General features: G+C 47.1%; 1 protein-coding gene across 1 annotated transcript in view; it reads right to left on the bottom strand.

Moving 5' to 3' along the window:
- LOC115092930 (protein NipSnap homolog 3A-like) overlaps window positions 1–17,588 on the bottom strand; it is a 101,442-nt gene that overhangs the window by 46,608 nt on the left and 37,246 nt on the right. Inside the window, exon 2 of the mRNA XM_029604368.1 lies at window positions 13,172–13,376. Within this exon, the coding sequence (XP_029460228.1) occupies window positions 13,172–13,376 (205 nt within the window). The remainder of the gene's footprint in view (window positions 1–13,171; window positions 13,377–17,588) is intronic.

Raw genomic sequence — 17,588 nt, forward strand, 5'->3', positions numbered from 1 at the left:
CCGGATGGTGGCACCACTCACCACCTTGACCAAGAAGGGCGCGGACACTCGAGTCTGGCCTTCCGTGGCTTGTAAAGCTTTTGAGGACTTAAAGGAAGCCTTCCTCCTAGACACTTGCTTAAGACATCTGGACCCAACACGGCCTTTCTTCGTGGAGGTGGATGCCTCCAACATAGCTATAGGAGCGGTCCTATCCCAAAAGTCCAGTTCCGGTCATCTATTCCCGTGCTCCTACTTCTCCAAGAAGTTTACCCCAGCCGAAAACAACTATGGAATAGGAGACAACGTGCCTGCCGGGGGTTGAGTCGCTGTGCTCGATGCAGGTATTCGAGGTTTTTATGGTCCGTGTAGACCGTAAACTGGTGCTGTGCCCCCTCGAGCCAAGGGCACCATTCTTCTAGGGCCACCTTATGGCTAGGAGCTCCTTGTCACCGATGGCGTAGTTCCGTTCTGCTGGGGAGAACTGACGAGAGAGGAAGGCACATGGGCGTAGCTTGTGATTCTCTGAAGTCTGGCTCCGAACGGCCCCTATGCCTTCTGAGGACGCGTCCACTTCGATGACAAACGGCCGCTGCGGGTCCGGATGCTGAAGGCACGGTTGTTGAAGGAACGCCTCCTTGAGGCGACGAAAGGCGACCTCTGCTCCAGGAGGCCACTTCGTGGGGTCCACGCCTTTCTGGGTCAGGGCTGTCATTGGGGCAACGATGGACGCATAATGCAGTATGAATGATCGATAATAATTTGCGAAACCCAAGAACTGTTGGAGTGCCTTTAGTCCGAACAGCTGCGGCCATTCCCGAATGGCTTTCAGCTTCTGGTGGTCCATACGGAATCCCTCGCTGGAGATGATGTACCCCAGGAAGGGAAGGGACTCCTTCTCAAAGAAGCATTTTTCAAGTTTCGCATACAATCTATGCTCTCGGAGGCGTTGCAATATCTGGATGACATGCTGACGGTGAGTGGTCAGGGAGTCCGAGAATATCAAAATGTCGTCCAGGTACACGACCACACACTTGTACAAGAGATCGCGAGAATCTCGTTCATGGTGTTCTGGAACACCGTGGGAGCATTACAGAGCCCGAACGGCATCACTAAATACTCATAGTGGCCGTCTCGGGTATTGAAGGCCGTCTTCCATTCATCCCCCTCCTTGATTTGGATCAGGTTGTAGGTCCCTCGGAGATCCAACTTAGAGAAAATCCTCGCACCTTGCAGCCGATCGAAGAGCTCGGAGATAAGGGGCAAGGGGTAACGGTCCTTGACCATTATAGCATTCAGGCCCCGTTAGTCAATGCAGGGGCGAAGGCTGCCATCCTTCTTCCCGATGAAGAAGAACCCAGCCCCTGCTGGGGACTTTGACGTTTGAATGAAGACCCTCTCCAGATTCTCTCTGATGTATTCTGTCATGGCCTGCGTCTCTGCAGGCGAGAGGGTGTAGGTGCGCCCCCGAGGAGGCTCTGTCCCAAGGAGGAGGTTGATGGCGCAATCAAAAGATCGATGAGGCAGAAGTGTCTCGGCCTTTTGCTTCGAGAAAACGTCCGAGTATGAGGCATAGGGGGCCGGCAGGCTCTGAAGGCTGGTGAGGCAATGGAACAGGAAACTGGAGTCACTGATTGGAGGCAATTGCCGTGACAATTCGGCCCCCAGCGAGATAGCTGCAAGGTCTTCCAGTTGAACTGAGGCTCATGTTCCTGAAGCCAGGGAAGGCCCAGGACGACCGGATGTATGGAATACTCCAAAACATAAAATGGCATCTGTTCCCGATGAAGGATTCCGACTCTCAACGAGACGGGAACCGTGGTGTGTGTCACGCGTTCCGGGAGAGGTTTCCCTTGACTCAAGGAGATGACCAACGGAGCTGGAAGACGAGCTTGCGGGATCTTTAAGTGTTCCACCAGGCTTCTCATAATGAAATTGCCGCCGGCGCCGGAGTCCACCAGGGCTAAGGTGTGGAACTCACCACCAGCGGATGTTAACACCACTGGTAGCATTAGTGGAGATGCAGGTGAAGTATGGCCCAGGAAGAGACCTCCTTCAAGTCCTAGGCCAGGGAGTTTCCCAACTATGTCAGGCATGCGGCTATTTGATGGCCCGCTGCTCCGCAGTAAAAACAAAGTCCTTCCTTCATGTGTTGCCGGCGCTCTTGTGGAGAGACTCTCCCCCGGCCCAACTCCATGGGCTCCTCGGCGGGTGTTCGAAGGGCTCTAGATGCACTCTTGGAGGAAGGCGAGGGCCTTCTCGCTGCCTTTACTTCTGGAAGGCGAAACCGCATACGACAATCCACTCGATTGGCCAATTCTATCATGCCATTGAGGTCGTCTGGGAGTTCCTTCGCTGCTAGCTCATTCTGAAGGCGCAAGGCTAGCCCTTCCAAGAAGATCCCGTGGAGGCAATCTTCTCTCCAATTCAACTCTGTGGCCAGGGTGCGGAATTCTGTTGTGTATTCGGCCACTGTCCGAGTACCCTGTCGCAATCGGAGCAATTCTGAGACAGCAGCTGGTTTGCGGACAGGCTCATCAAAAATCTGTCGGAAAGCGGACAGAAACTGATTTAAGTTTCCAAACACAGGGTCTCTTCTCTCCCATAGATGAGAGGCCCAGTTCAAGGGCTTTCCATCGAGCAGGGACATAATGTAACTGGTTTTGACCAGGTCACTAGGAAACTGCGCAGGCAGCAAGGAAAAACGGACCTGGCACTGGCTAAGGAATCCCCGACACAATTTCGCGTCTCCGGCATATCGAGAGGGTGCCGGGAGTTGTGTGGGAATTACCTGCCCAAGATCACCCCCAGGGGCCTGGACGGTGCCTTGCTGAGTAGGGTGGCCTCCTTGAACCACGGGCAGGGATGACAGTGTGGGGTTCATGGGCCCTAACACTTCGAGGCGTTGGTTCAGGCCCTCCACAGCAGAGACAACGGCATCCAGGGTCTGTTGCTGATCATTCAGGTGCTGGGCCATTCCAGGAATGGCCTGGCGGGCAGATATCTCCATCAGGTCCATGGACTTGGCAAATCTGTTATGCTCAGGCTTGTGAACCCTTGGGCCGATGGGAGGATGGTATGCCTTAGGAGGAAGATCCGAGGTTCTCCCGTCGGGTGGCGAGGCAGGAACAGAAGACGTGACCAGCTGGCCCTTGGCACTGGAGACTGAGATGACCGTGGAGGCAGACAAAGAGTCATGACATCAAGGAAAGGAACTGTGTCTTTGCCACTGGTAGCCCGCGGTCCCCCCAGGAGGAGCCCATAGGGACCCGGGCCGCTGAGACTTAGGTAGATGTTTGAGAGGCCAAGGAGTTGGGCGTTCGGTGCAAGGGCTGACTGGAACTTCATCCCTGGAAGCCCGCAGTCCCCCCGGGAGGAGCCCGTAGGGACCTGGGCTGCTGGGACTTAGGTGGGCCCTTGGAGACGATGGTCCAGAGGAAGTCCGAGGTCACGTGCCAGAGGGTCGCCGCTTACCAGTCCGAGGTCGTATACCGAGGGATCGCCACTTGTCAGTCCGAAGTCACACACCAGGAATCACCGCTAGCTGATCTGAAGTCAGGAACCACAAACACCAAGACAAGACAGGAACAAGGATCCAAAGCACAGGAAGACTCACCGAAGCAAGCAGACCTGACAAACGAAGGACATTGCCAAGTCAAGGAATGAGCAGAGGAAGTCTCCTTTTATACTTCCTCTGTTCTGGCTCATAGGAAACAGGTGAGTGTAGTTAAAGGGATCAAGTCTCTTTAAATCTGACAGGGAGGCGCAGCCTCGTGCTTAATGATGGCGGCGGCCATCTTGGATTTCCTCCGCGGAGAAATGCCACTGGACGCCACGAGGGAGGAGCAGGGACGGCTCCCCACCCGGCGATCAGCTCTGGGGTTCGATGCGGAGCGAAGGGCATCGGATCCAGGGTTTCTCCCGGAGTTCCCGTGGTGGGTCGCTGTCGCAGGCATGGTAGAGGACCGCGGTCGTGGCCTTCCATGGCCGCGGAACACAACAGTCCAATGGGATATCTTGATTGGGCAGTCATGAAGTAGGTGGCAGAAATCCTGGAGCCCTTCAAGAATGCCACAGTGGGCATGAGTTCCAGAAGCGTCATCTTGGGCAATGTCATCCCTATAGTAAACTGTCTGGAGTAAAAGTTGGCGAGCTTCCATCAGGACGAAAGAACAAAAGCAGAAGTGTTGCGGTTTGTGGACTCCTTGAGTACTAAATGCAACATGGACTGAAGCCTCTGACTAAAAACAATGTATACATGCTTTCTATACTACTTGATCCCTGGGTGAAAGGGAATCTTGCCCTGGAGTCCCATTTTCTCTCACAGATGGAGATGCTGAACAGCCCTATCAGAAGGAGTGCTAGATGCATGGCCAGAGAGGAAATGTAGCACAGGAGGAAACAGTGGTCACCTCAGAGAATAGTGCAAGCAGGAAAAGCACTCAAAAAACTAGCACTTCCTGCCCTAGCACAATATGCTAAAGCTATGTTTCCTGCAAAGAACCATCTTTCCTGGCATAGGCAGGAGTGAAAGCAGCTGGCAATAAGACTCTCAGCACATGAAGGCAAAGGAAAGCTTATCACTAAAGTCTGTGCAATGCTGTCTGAATGAGCCCATTGAGGACACATATGCACTAGCATATTGGGCTCATAAGTCCACCATCTGGCCAGACCTAGCCAAAGTGTCACAGTGCTCTCTTTCTTTTCCACCAACTAGCGTTCCCAGTGAATGTGTCTTTTTGTTGACAGGAGACATTGTGAGCCCTTATCACTCAAGGTTGGTGCCACAGTTAACTGAATAGCAGATTTTTAAAAATGTTTCTATGTGAGTGGCAAGATGAATGAAAACATCTTGAAGGCTTTGGTACTAGGGATGTGCATCGGGTGCCCGATCGTTTGTGCTTTTGAGTTTGTGCGGCCGTGGAAAATCTCGTTTCCCGCGGATCGGCTTTTTTTTTTTTTTAGTAAAAAATTGTTTTTCGGCTTAGTGCGCGCTAACTCCCATTAGCGCACACTAACAAAAAAATAACCAAAAATAACCAAAACAAACATTTTTTTGTTATGTAACCTGAAAAACAGTTTTTGTTATTAACCCGAAAAACAATTTTCATGAAATTTCGGGGGAAAAATTGTTTGTTTCTCATTTTAACCGATATATAACGGTTAAATATATACCACCCCAAGAGTCTATTTCTTCTCTGCCTACTTGACATACCCCTAGTATAGTACAGGGGACTTATTTTATTTATTTAGTTATTTATATTCCACTTGTTAGGTATTGTAGGTAATTCCCTTTCCCCACAGAGTTTACAATCTAAGGGAGAAAACCTTCAGTGAATAAGGCCCAAAGTTTGAACCTGAAATGACAAAGGGTAAAGTGACTTGCCCAAGGTCACAATGAGTAGCAGTAGGATTTGTAGCCTTGGTTTCCCTCATTTGTAGCCTTCTGCTCTAAACACTAGACATTCATTCCTCACTCACTGCCTACCTTTTGTGCAGTATAATAGCAGGGCTACACACTTGTAGCTGCAGCGAAAAGTATGTAAGGCAAGGGATAAATCATCAATAGACTCTAGTTTTACTCTTCTTGCACAGAATTATGTATACTGCCAGCAATATAGAAATGTCTTTCTGTGGGGGATGTCTGATTCTGAGTCATGCTCCTCAGGCTGTCACTGGGAACCAGGGGAGCACATGTGACTTGCTGGCACATGTCTATCTGCTATGCCCCTTATACCACAACTGTAGCCTGACTGTTACTGCTCTACCTGCCAGCTATGCCTCTCATACTGCCAAATAGGACTTAGTGCTACTGCTCTGCTTACCTGCCATCCCTATTATGTATAAGCATGGGAGATTTGATATCTTGGTTTTGTTTGCCGTTGTTTGTTTCTTGGTTGCACTGGGTGAAAAAAATTGAAATAAAAAAAAATTCTTCCCTCTCCATCTATTTTATGGTTCTTTATTTTGTTCTAATCCTCCATGTTTGTTTGTTTTTTGCACTGGGGTGTTTTGTCTCCTGAACAAAAATGTGAAAAAAGACAAAAGATACTGGATTCTATTACCACAGCATGGCACCTGCTCTCCAGTTCTTCCTTTTCTCCTACCCCTTCACAGTCCCAGTCTGTTTCTCCCACCCTGTTTGATAGTTAATTATATTGTGGTGGTTTTTCCACAGAATCTATCAATCCGAAAGAAGAAATACAAGCAGAATAGAAAACATAGAGGAGAGAAACTATTTAAATGTTCTGAGTGAGAACTCATGAAAAACCAGAAAATCAGGAAATGTAACAGCCAGCTACAAAATGGGGAGAGGTTTCTAAATAAAGCAACCCTCATCACGTTGCAGGAAAACACCAGCACATTCATTAGAGAAACCATTTAGATGTTCTGCATGTGATATATTTCCTTCAGAAAGCCCATTTCACGTGAAAATCAAAATTGCACTCAGCAGCTAGATCGAGTTCAAACAGAGAATGCAATTAAAGCTTATTTCAAGAAAATTATACTTATCACAGTCGATTCTCTTGTACTGAATCTGGCAATTAGCAAGTACTTCAAAAGAATGACTGACATCTCCCTTGCCACTCTGCCTTGCTACTATAATCCTCAGGTTACTCGTTGGAGATCTTTGTGCCAGTCAGTCTTGCTGCCATGCCCAGACTTTACACCTTGGGGTTCTTTCTACCACTGTGCCTTGCTTCGATATTCCAGACTTTACCTCTTGAGGTGTTCCTGCCACTCTGGAGGGAGATGTGTTGCATCTCTCATGTTGTTTTGGTGTCTTGAAGCAACTATTTGTGTTGCTTGACCCCTTTATCAGTGCTTTGGGGGGGTTTCCTGCCACATTTTCTCCTTTGTTTTCCTTTCATAGTGCCTTAGGATTGCTGATGCCAGATTGCCTCGCATGCTGCCTTCAAGGGTTAATGCCATTGTTTTTGGTGCCCTCTTTTGGAGCCTTGGGGTAGTCTTCAGCTTCTTTCTGTTTCTTTGCTCCTCTGCCAAAGCCTTGGAGAATTTGTGCCACCTTTAGTATCCTTATACTCCTTTACTGAGCCCTAGACTATTCATGCCAGTTTTGGCACTACTTTGCCACAATCTAGGTACTTCTGGTGATTTCTTCCCACAAGCTTCATAGAGAATTAATTAGAGAACTATAATTCTGGAGCTCAAAATAGGCTACAAATCTTTCCCCATTGAGTTTAATGGCCAACGAAAAACAAATCAAACAAATAAATGATTTTTTTTCCCATTTTAAAACTAAAGAATTGGTGGCCCCCACAAAACAAATGGATGAAATGAAACAAATGCTTTTCTTCTGCACATCCCTACGTACAAAGGAACAGACAGAAGGCCCCTCCAAGATATATGTCTAGGGTTACAGAATCTTCAAAAATCAGCTGAAGGAATGCCAAGGTAAGGGGAGCTGTTGTAGGTAGTACAGACATGTTCCCTATCAGTCACGTAATGAGCTAGAACATGTGATTCCTGCATTTGTTTTAAAGAGTGCAGTGCATTCACAAGAGTAGCACTGCAAAGCAATTTACATGACTAAGTCAGTTGTAGCCTCCTTCACTCTTAGCCCCTTCTAATGATGTCAACATCCTTCCCTGGCTGCTGATGTAGGCTTACTAGATATCTCCAATTTGAGCCTTATCCCCGACTAGTCCATGTCTAATCTGAACCTATCCCTGAATTGCCTGTTCATGTCCAATAAATCCCACCAGAATGAGGCTCCCTCTAACTGTAAACCAAATCCTCAGTACATGCTGTGTTTTTCTAAGACAGGACACAAGAAAGCTGATAGTGACACCAGCCTCCTCGCGTTCTCATGTGGTCTTACTGAGAATGGTGCAGGTGGGAGGAGATGGAAGTTCCCAGGCCTAGAAGCAGATCTAGCACAGCAAACAGGGAAATCAATCAAGAGGCTGAGGACAGAGAGTGATGGTGCTGCAGTCAGGGAAGGAGGACAGCTGGAAAAATGTGTATCCTGGCGTCATGGAGCAAGGATTTATTACACACAAGATATTGTAAAAACCGGGTATATATGGAGGTACAGAAAGCCAGAGAATTTTGGAGAAGGCTAGCACATTTGCTGAGGCATGTGACTAGGTTATTATGTGGTACTCCTTACCTTCTCCCTGGGCAAAACGAATAAGAGAACTGATTTTGGGATATTGCTTTTGTGCTTTTTAATAATACTTATAGCTGAGCACAAGATTATGATTATTATACTTATAAAAGAAATGATTATAATTAACTTGTAATAATTTTCATATTCTTACTAATAAAAGAATTATAAATTAATAAATAATTCTGAATACAAGTCTTTCTCTTCCTAAATATATATATAAAGGTAAGAGAGAAAAGGTGACATTTGGGGGGGGGGGGGGGAAAGAAGGTTTAGCCTGACTAAATTGGCTCTTTTCTGTCTTATAAAGGAGAACTGAAAGAATCTTAAATTCCAGAATTAAATTAGCACAAGTAGGGTTAAGTTCAGTCGGGCTAAATAGTATCTTTGGGGAAAAAAATGATAAAAGAAAGTTTTTTAAAAAGTGCTATTGTTGCGGGTGTGGATCCTTGGACCGAGGTGGAGATGACGCAACCTGCAGGGTAGAGCCCCTTACCGTCGGCTGGCAAAGTTAGCTGAGGCAGAGGTCCAACTGGAGATTCTCCTATACCAGCCATTTTTCCCCTTAGGTTGAGCCCTTGGGTGCCAGGGCCAGCAAGTCTTAGGTGGGGGCCTCCGCTGAACTGGAGACACATGGAGAAAGGTTGGTCACAGGCCAGGGTCCAGGGCAGGTGGTAAAGGCATAGTCGATGAGAAGGTGATGGTCGAAGCAGGCAGAGTTCAGATGTGGGCAAGAGTCAGGCAGTGATCAGTGTCAGGTGGAGTTCAAGCGTAGGCAGGAGTCAAGCCGAGGTCAGAACCAGAGATCTGTCCAAGGGCAGGTGGGACAGACAAGCAGGCAGAGAGGCGAGGAACAACAGAGGCGGGCAGGCAAGGACACTGAAGACACTGAAAAACTGAAGAATTGAAGACTGACCACAAACAAAGACCAGATGAAGAACTGAAGACAGACCACAGATGAAGACCATGGGAATAAGGAACAAAGGAGACCAGAAAGTGAAGAGACGAAGACCAGGAACAGATGAGAAACCCATGAACACTGAGGCAACTCACTCTACTTCTCAGTAGTGGGCCTATTGCCGAGGCAAGGAGGAGCTGCAGTAGTAGGCCTTTTATAGGCCTACCTCTGTGAGGTCATCATTGGGCGCTGCTGGCCTTTTCTTGCCACAGGCCGTAGGGACATGGGGCATGCGCGCGCCTTAGGAGGGCCCAGGGAAGTGGCGGTAATGTTGCGTCGGGAGCAGGAGAATGTAGCAGTCTGCTGCGTGTCCATTCTGGGGCTTTTCCCACCATCTGGGCTTCAGCCGGATTCCCTTGTGAGCTGTATCAAGGTTTTCTGAATTTCAGTTTCAACTCCAGTTTCAGTTCAACTCCAGTTTTGGCCTTTGGTGGTCCAAAGGCCAAAACGCAACACAGGAAGTCCAAAAAGTGCACTAAAACTGGAGTTGAAACTGAAATTCAGAAAACTGCAGTACAAAAGACGACAGTAAAAATGATGCTAAGTTTGATAAATGCTTCAGTATTCTTTATTGATTGATAGAAGTGACCTAGGCAGACCTGTAGTGAGACTGGTGGTGCACAGATGTTCATTTGTTTTCTTGGGCATTCGTCCTTTAGAGAAATAAAAGGCAACCTCTTCCAGGACCAGGCAAGCTCTGGACTGGGAGTTGGAGGTTTTTTTTAGTTTTGTATAATTTTGACTGCTGATTTCAATCTTTGCACTGCATGTTTTTTGCTTTACTGTTTCCCATCCTTGTGTCTTTTTTTGTGCTCTTGAGTGAATCTCTTGAGCGTGCATCTAATTGTTGGTCTGTGTCTATTTTTTGTCCATTTTTGTATTTAGGTTCCTGAAAGAGCAGAGTGGGTGTTCATGACTGTGGAGGGAATGAAGCATGACAGAATGGATGCAAGTGAGAGAGCAGATGGCTCTGCCAGGCAGGTGAGTGGTGGCACAGCGGATAGGAGGAGTGTGGTGTGTGGGTCAGTGGAGTGTAGCCAGGGAGGGGAGATAGTGCAAGAGGACAGACAGGGATCAAGGATCAGTTGGGGACAGCAGGAGCTGGAGAGTGGATAGAGAGAAGAGCAGGAAGAGGGTGCAGCAAGATACGTGTGTAAAGGGGTGTATATTAGATCCTCCTTAAAAGTCCAGGAACAGGCATTTAGCCTGGTCCACCTTGATACAGCCCACAAGGGAATCCTGGCTGCAGGGCAATTCCCCTGGGGAGAGGGATAAGTCGGCAAGGATTGCAGGTCCCACACACGAAGACTATTGCATTTTTGCTTCCAGCCCTACTGAGGTAAGCAGGCTCTGGGTTGCTTAATTTGACTGTAAATAATAAAAGTCTGTAGAAGAATAGCTGGAGTCCAGTCTGCGCTGTCCTCTGGTAAGCCAAAGACCACTCATGCTGTGTTATGGGGGAGGGGAAGAAAAGAAAGTGGGCGGAGGTGTCAGAGCTGGAAGAGGGGGAGAAGAGTAGGAGTGGTGATTGGGAAAGTAGAAATCCATAAAAGTCATTCCGGAGTGAGGATGAGGTGGGAGCCAACAGCTAACAGCTGAAGGAGAAGTGGTATCAATGTGATGTGCGCTTCACAGAGGAGGATAGGAACCTTCTGGTGTGGCGACCTGCGAGAAATACAGAGCACTATACAATCAGAAGATATCCTTGAAGATCAAATGGAAGATTTGGGAGGGCATCGCCAAGGATGTCAGCAGGCGTCAGTGAAAACTGGGACTGTGGATCAACTGAAGCATTGCTGGCAGAATACCAGGGCAGCTGCCAGTGCCAAGCTGGCACCGACTGAGAGGTCCAAGTGCTGGATGGGAGGAGGCCCACCATGTGATGCACAGCTGACACCAGTGAAGGAGCGGGTCTGGGGAGGACTTCGGTTGGATTCTGTTGCTGGTGTCCATATTGGCATTTTTTTAACGAACGATACACCTGCTGGGAATGAGAATGGCTGGGAATGTATTTCCAGCGGGAAGAGAGTTGACGGGGGGGGGGGGGGGGGGGCAGTAGGATGTAATTGTCTATTCATACTTGGCACTTATATATTTTTTAGATTTAGTTTTCCAGGTCCTCATCAGCTGATGGAGACAGAGGGGCTTGCCACAGTGGACACAGCAGAAGAGAATTGGGGAGCATTTCAAGAGATACACTCTGTGGGTACTTGATGTACATCCTGATCTGTTTTATCATAGCCTTCAGAACCTGACTGAAATGCCTTGAAAACACTGACTAGTCCATACAGCCACTACATTCTGGAAAGAGCCAGTGGCAAGAAAAGATACCAAGAAACTTGACCAAGTTTGCAATGGCATTTCCATGATCGGTTAGAGGATCGATATCATCTTCAGTTTCTTCATAGACAGAAAGAATTGCCCTTGAGTTCAGTCTCTATGTCTGGACCGAATCTGTATCCAGTAATCCTAGCAGTGCTGTCCTCAGGTGAAATATGAGCTCCTGTGTGCCCTTCTGTGAACGGCTTGAACCAAGACAGCCTGCTCCTACGGACCCCCCTTTCATCTCTCTTTTCTCTGTCCTTTAACATCTGCCGCTCTAATTTTTTGGCTCATGTGTAAAATGTACCAAACCATCAAAAACAAAAAAAGGTATGGAATCCATATTTCCTCAGAGGAGCACCTATGCACACCACATAGAGGCACACATTAGACTAAAATGGTTCTAGAAATACGACTTAACTTTTACTCCTGCCCTGACCCAGGCATTAAATTTCCCATATTAAAAAACACATATTAAAATGTCTCCCCGCTAATGTGACACCCTGCATCGCCCTGTAATAGCTAATGCCTTTATTTATGTGGGATTTGCATGCATCGATGCTAGTCATTCATTGGGTTTTTAGAGTGGGGTTTTTTGGCTTTAAAATACATATTATATACCTGGGTAAGGTTAGCACTGAAAAACTTGCACTAAAACATGAGTAAAAACCCACGGCAAGTTCAGTGAGGCTATTACATCAGCCCCATAATGACCAAAGTCCATATTCTTGGTCCACTTTTATTTAGAGACACTGCTTCACAACAAAATAATTCAGCAGAGGGAGGCCCAACTTAGCCAATAAAGCTTTTTTCCCTGCTGTAAGAGGACAAGCAAATTGTCTGGCCCCAGCCTCAGCTTCTTAAACATGGTTCAGTGGCACTTAAGCAAAATATTACAGTGCCTACTTACTCTGGTAGAGCTGCTTCTCTCAGAGTCTTAAGGGCAGTCTTTATAGCTTTCAGCCAGTTGCTAGGAATGCCTGGTTTCCAGTAAATAGGGCTGGCCTCTCCTCAGCAGTCCCCTTGCAGCAGCCTTGACTCCACCTCTCTCTGCCTCTCCTCCCTCTGGGCTGACCCTACTGCCATTTTTGTAGAGTGTCTGGACCTACCCACCCAGGAGTGAAGGGTTTGGAGCTAGGATCTGCCCACTTCCTAGAACACCACCCCAGGAATCCTTCCAGTTTAGGGTTGCCAAAATCAATTGACTCCAAATTTTCAGGACAGACTGATCCAGTCCTGGTTTTACCCCACCGCCTGCTTGGACTTTAAGTTTTACTTTTCAGAGGGAAATCAATAGGGACACCAGATCTACAAGTCCATGCAGGGCGATGGAGTAAAACCAGGACTGGATCAGCCTGTCCTGAAAATCTGAAGCCAGTTGGCCATCCTATTCCAGCTTCTGAAGTGAAACTGTCTCAGTCAAATTAATTAGCATGCTCTTCCCTGGGACTAGGGCAGTGCATTCCCTGAAACACCACCTCTTTTGTTTGGGGTCTAATTCTATGCACCATACCTGCTTTCCAGTGTGGCGTGTAACATTACATTACAAGCCCATAGCACTATTTCCAGTTCTTCAAAATATTTTTGTGAAACAATTCCTTTTTAATTGCAATCATTCATTTTCTTTCTTTCTAGTACAAATGGAAATTGTCTCTTTTTTCGCTTTCATATTTATTCCTATCTGTTTATATTTTGAGACACTTATAAACAGACACCAAGACAACAAAATGCAGCATCTATGAAATTACGGCCTTCACACTAGAAAGTGACATTGCCCGTACCATATTTCCAAATATGTAAGACCTTATTCAGAATACCAAGATCCACAATCCAATAGCCAATTAGCTCAGCATAAGCAGTATAACGGGGGACATGTTCCTGGGATAGTTTCATGAATTCCTTCATCATTGATGGTTTAATATTGTATGTACGAAACTCATAGAATTTGCTATCTTCTTGCCGAGGTCCTGTGGCAAACAAACACACCTGAAAAGAAAATATGAATATTTTTCATTAAAAAAACCCCAAAAACAAAATAGTCAATATTTCCTAACAAATAAACATGTAAATGTTTTAAACAAATATACCCAGCTAAATGTGTTTTAAACAAATATACCCAGATAAAGTTACCAGATAATTTTAATACAGCAATTTTTCAGGTCTGACTTATCTGGCTAGTGCTGACTGTCAGCACTATCTGGATACATTTCAGTCATATTCCTGGACTTCTGCCTACCTGCATCGTTTTTTTATCCGGCTAAATTTTTATCTGGGTAGTGACTTAGCCAGATAAAAGTTTGCCAGTGACACGGACAGGAAATTCAAATTGCAGGGTTTGCCAGCTAAAAGCTAACCAGACACTCTTTTGAACATGGACTTCACAGTGTCAAACACCACATGATATGTAGTGAAGCTCTGCTAGTGCTAAGCTGCATCATTCGGAGGTCAATTACCGGGCCAGCTGGGGGGGCCCTGTAGTCCCTCCTGCCAATAAAGAGCACATCTCAAATGGTAAGTAACCATCTGGAGGGATGGGTGGAAGCTAGCAGGTGGAAGGGGTTCTTTAGTAGCACTCAGAGAGACTGTCATTGCTGCAGGAGAAGGGGTCTGGGGGCCTCTGTGATAACAGTAGGTGTCAGCACATTCTTTGGGGTTGAGACTTAGGAAAGGAAATCCCCACCCCCATCAATCTAACTGGCCAGTTAGCAAAGGGAATTTCTCAAAGCATAATGCACGTTAAAAATTTAAAGGTGAATTTTAAAAGACCGATGCACGCATCAACTGGGGGATGTGCAAATAAGTTGGGCTTGTGCCTGTCGGCCGTATTTTAAAAAACACTCAGGACAGAGTGCACTCTAGAAACCCTCAGAACCCCTAAAAAGACTGGTCCCAGCTGCCCAAGCCCGGCCCACCTTAACACAGGGCATTCTGGGTGCAGGGAGTCTCTTCTGAGCAGGAATAAAGTGTATGCTCAGAGGAGAGCTAGAGAGGCCCTGGGAAGACAAGGAGAATGCAGTTCCATTTAAATACTGCTTGGTTGATGTGTTTTGATAAGAAGTACTGAGGAGGTAAGCTGCTTCTGTATACCATCTACATATAATAAAAGTGTGCAAGAGAAAACTGGAGTCCAGACTGTAATCTGTCCTCTAGCCAGCCATAGACTGCTCGTGGGGTGTGACACAAGCGTAAATGTCACGGCGCGCAGATCTGAAAAATGTCTAAAAAGGGCAAGGCGTGGGTGTGGTTTGGGTAGGGCGTGGGTGTTTTGGGGCCTAGGTCCCCTACCTCATAACTTTACTTCTGCCGTTTCACTCCATCTTTTGGGAGCCAGATCATGCAGGGGCAATGGCCTTTGATCTGCTCCATCTCCGTCAAGGCTCCCAAACCTTGGTCGAGTATGCTATGGAATTTCAGACACTGGCTTCTGAGCTAAACTGGTGGGAGGACAGCATGGTCGCATCTTTCTAGAAAGCCTCTCTGGGAAAATCAAGGATGAGCTCGCCATCCAGGAGCTCCCCACCTCACTAGAGGCTCTCATTGCTGTAACCAGCAAAATAGATCATCACTTACAGCAAATGGCTCAAGAGAACCATCTGGCAGGAAGAAGTGTGTCCCTGGCACCCCAATTCCAACATCCGCTCTCATCCCCTATTGCTACATTCTCGGCCTCTTCTCTTTCTTCTGAGGAACCAATGTAGCTGGGACACTGCTACGTGGCCCCAGAATAAAGGCTCTGGTGCAGACCAGAGGGCCTCTGTTTCTAATATGCAGCTCGAAGCCATCTCTTGGCCCAATGTCTGCAGGGATTGGGAAACTTAACGCCTAGGGTCCTTCATGGAGATGATCCTAGGCATTTACCTTTCCAGTTCCCCAACTCCTCCTACAGGTCAGACTGGAACTGGGCTCCACGTGTTTTCCACCCAGGCCTTTGTAGACTCTGGATCCAGGAGGAAACTTCATTTTGAAAGATCTGGTCAACCAACTCCAAATTCCCATTGTCCAGATGACTTCCCCGCTGGTGATCGCCTTAGTCTATGGAGATCCACTTCCAGGCCAGGTTACACAGACCATGGTGCCTGTAGCCTTATGCATTGGCCTCTTGCACTTGTAGAAGATCAGTTTCCACGTGAACTCCAGAGCTGTTAATTCCATGAAACTTGGTCTGCCGTTGATCCAACAACATTAACCTTACTTTGATTGTTCTGCCTTACAATTTGCGCACTGGGGCTGTGGGTGTACAGATTCTTTCTTGGTACCTGTGGAACCTTCTTGTTCAGTGACCATGGCTTCCATACTTCCAGGGCTTCCTCTCCAATATGCGGATTACAAGGATGTCTCTTTAAAGAACAGTGCAAAGATCTTGCCTCCTTAGAGCTATGCACTCATGGGACCGGGTTTACCCCTATCTCTCCCAGAGACTCAGGTCATGTCAGCTTATATCCAAGAGAATCTGAAATGTGGATTCATCTGGCCCTTCTCTTCTCTGGAAGGAGCTGGGTTCTTCTTCATCATGAAGAAAGATAGGCCATGCATAGACTACCACGACCTGAATGCTATTACTAAGAAGAACAGTTATCCACTACCTCTAGTAGAAGAGCTTTTCCATCGCCTACAGAGCACCAAGATATTCATGAAATTGGACCTCAGGGGTGCATACAACTTCACCCGCATCAAGGCTGGTGATGAATAGAAGACCTTGTTTAACACTCGCCTCGGGCACTACAAGTATTTTGGTTATGCCCTTCGGGCTTTGCAATGCCCCAGCAGTTTTCCAGAGAATGGTCGAGATCTTTCGCAATCTGCTGTACATCTGCATGGTTATATACGTGAATGACATATTGATCTTTTCCCAGACCTTGAGTTCCCATCATAGAGATGTTTGCACCCTCTTGAAAGCCTGCGAGAGAATAACCTCTACGCCCAACTGGAGAAATGTTTCTTTGTACAAGAGGAACTCTCCTTCCTTGGGAACATAGTCTCGTGAGACAGATTTCGGATGGACCCTGCCAAGGTAAAAGTCATTATGGACTGGCTTCACCCAGTGGGGCTCCAGGCCTTACAAAGATTCCTGGGATTTGCTAATTATTACCACCAGTTTACTCCAAATTACTCTTCTGTGGCAGCCCCCCTTGCTACCCTTACCCACAAAGATGCTAACACCAACCAGAGGCTACTGAGGCTTTCCAGTAATTAAAGTACACTTTTGCTAACAAACCTTGCCAATGTCAGCCAGATCGTACATGACCCTTCATTTTAGAGATAGATGCCTCTACCCTAGGGGTAGGGCTAACCTCAGTCAACACACTCCTCAAGGGGTACTTCTTCCATGTTCCTTCTTTTCTAAGAAGTACTTCTCAGCCAAATGCAACTACAGCACTGGAGATTGAGAGCTCTTGCAGTCAAACTGGATCTTGAGAATGGCGCCATCTTCTCGAGGGGGCTAAACACCACATCACTATATACATGGACAACAAGAACCGTGAACATCTACATCAAGCTCAGCAGCTCAATGCTAGATGGGCCCATTGGTCCCTAAGAACATAAAAACATAAGAAATTGCCATGCTGGTTCAGGCCAAGGTCCATCAAGCCTAGCATTCTGTTTCCAACAGAGGCCAAACCAGGCCACAAGAACCTGGCAATTACCCAAACTAAACTTGTTCTTTGCTTGATTTGATTTTGAATTACCATATTGCCTGGCACTCGAGTCAATGACAGATGCCCTCTCTTGTTCTTTCCAGACCGTGGATGTTCCAGAACCTCCTAGGCACATCCGCAATCCTGCTAAGATATTCCTGGCCACTACAGCACCTGTTTATCTGCGGCAGAAGGTAGTGCCTTCCAGACTACGTGAGAAAGTGTTAAAATGGGCTCATGACTCCCGTATAGCAGGGCACCCTGGACAGGCATGTACCCATCAACTGCTTCAACAGCATTACTGTTGGTCCCAAATGAAATAAGATATCAAGGCCTATATCAACTTGCAACCCACCTGCACATAGCAAAAAGCTCTGCATGGCAATGCCTGGGGACTGTTACAGCCATTACCAGCCACCAGGGAACCCTGGACCCATTTGTCCACAGACTTTATCATGGATATCCCCGTCTCTAATGGCACCACTGTGATATGGGTGGTGATTTATCAATTCTCCAAGATGTCACACTTCATCTCGTTGCCTAGTCTTCCTTCCACTCCAGA

This window comes from Rhinatrema bivittatum, chromosome 1 (assembly GCF_901001135.1).
Source record: "Rhinatrema bivittatum chromosome 1, aRhiBiv1.1, whole genome shotgun sequence".
NCBI classification, from domain to species: domain Eukaryota; kingdom Metazoa; phylum Chordata; class Amphibia; order Gymnophiona; family Rhinatrematidae; genus Rhinatrema; species Rhinatrema bivittatum.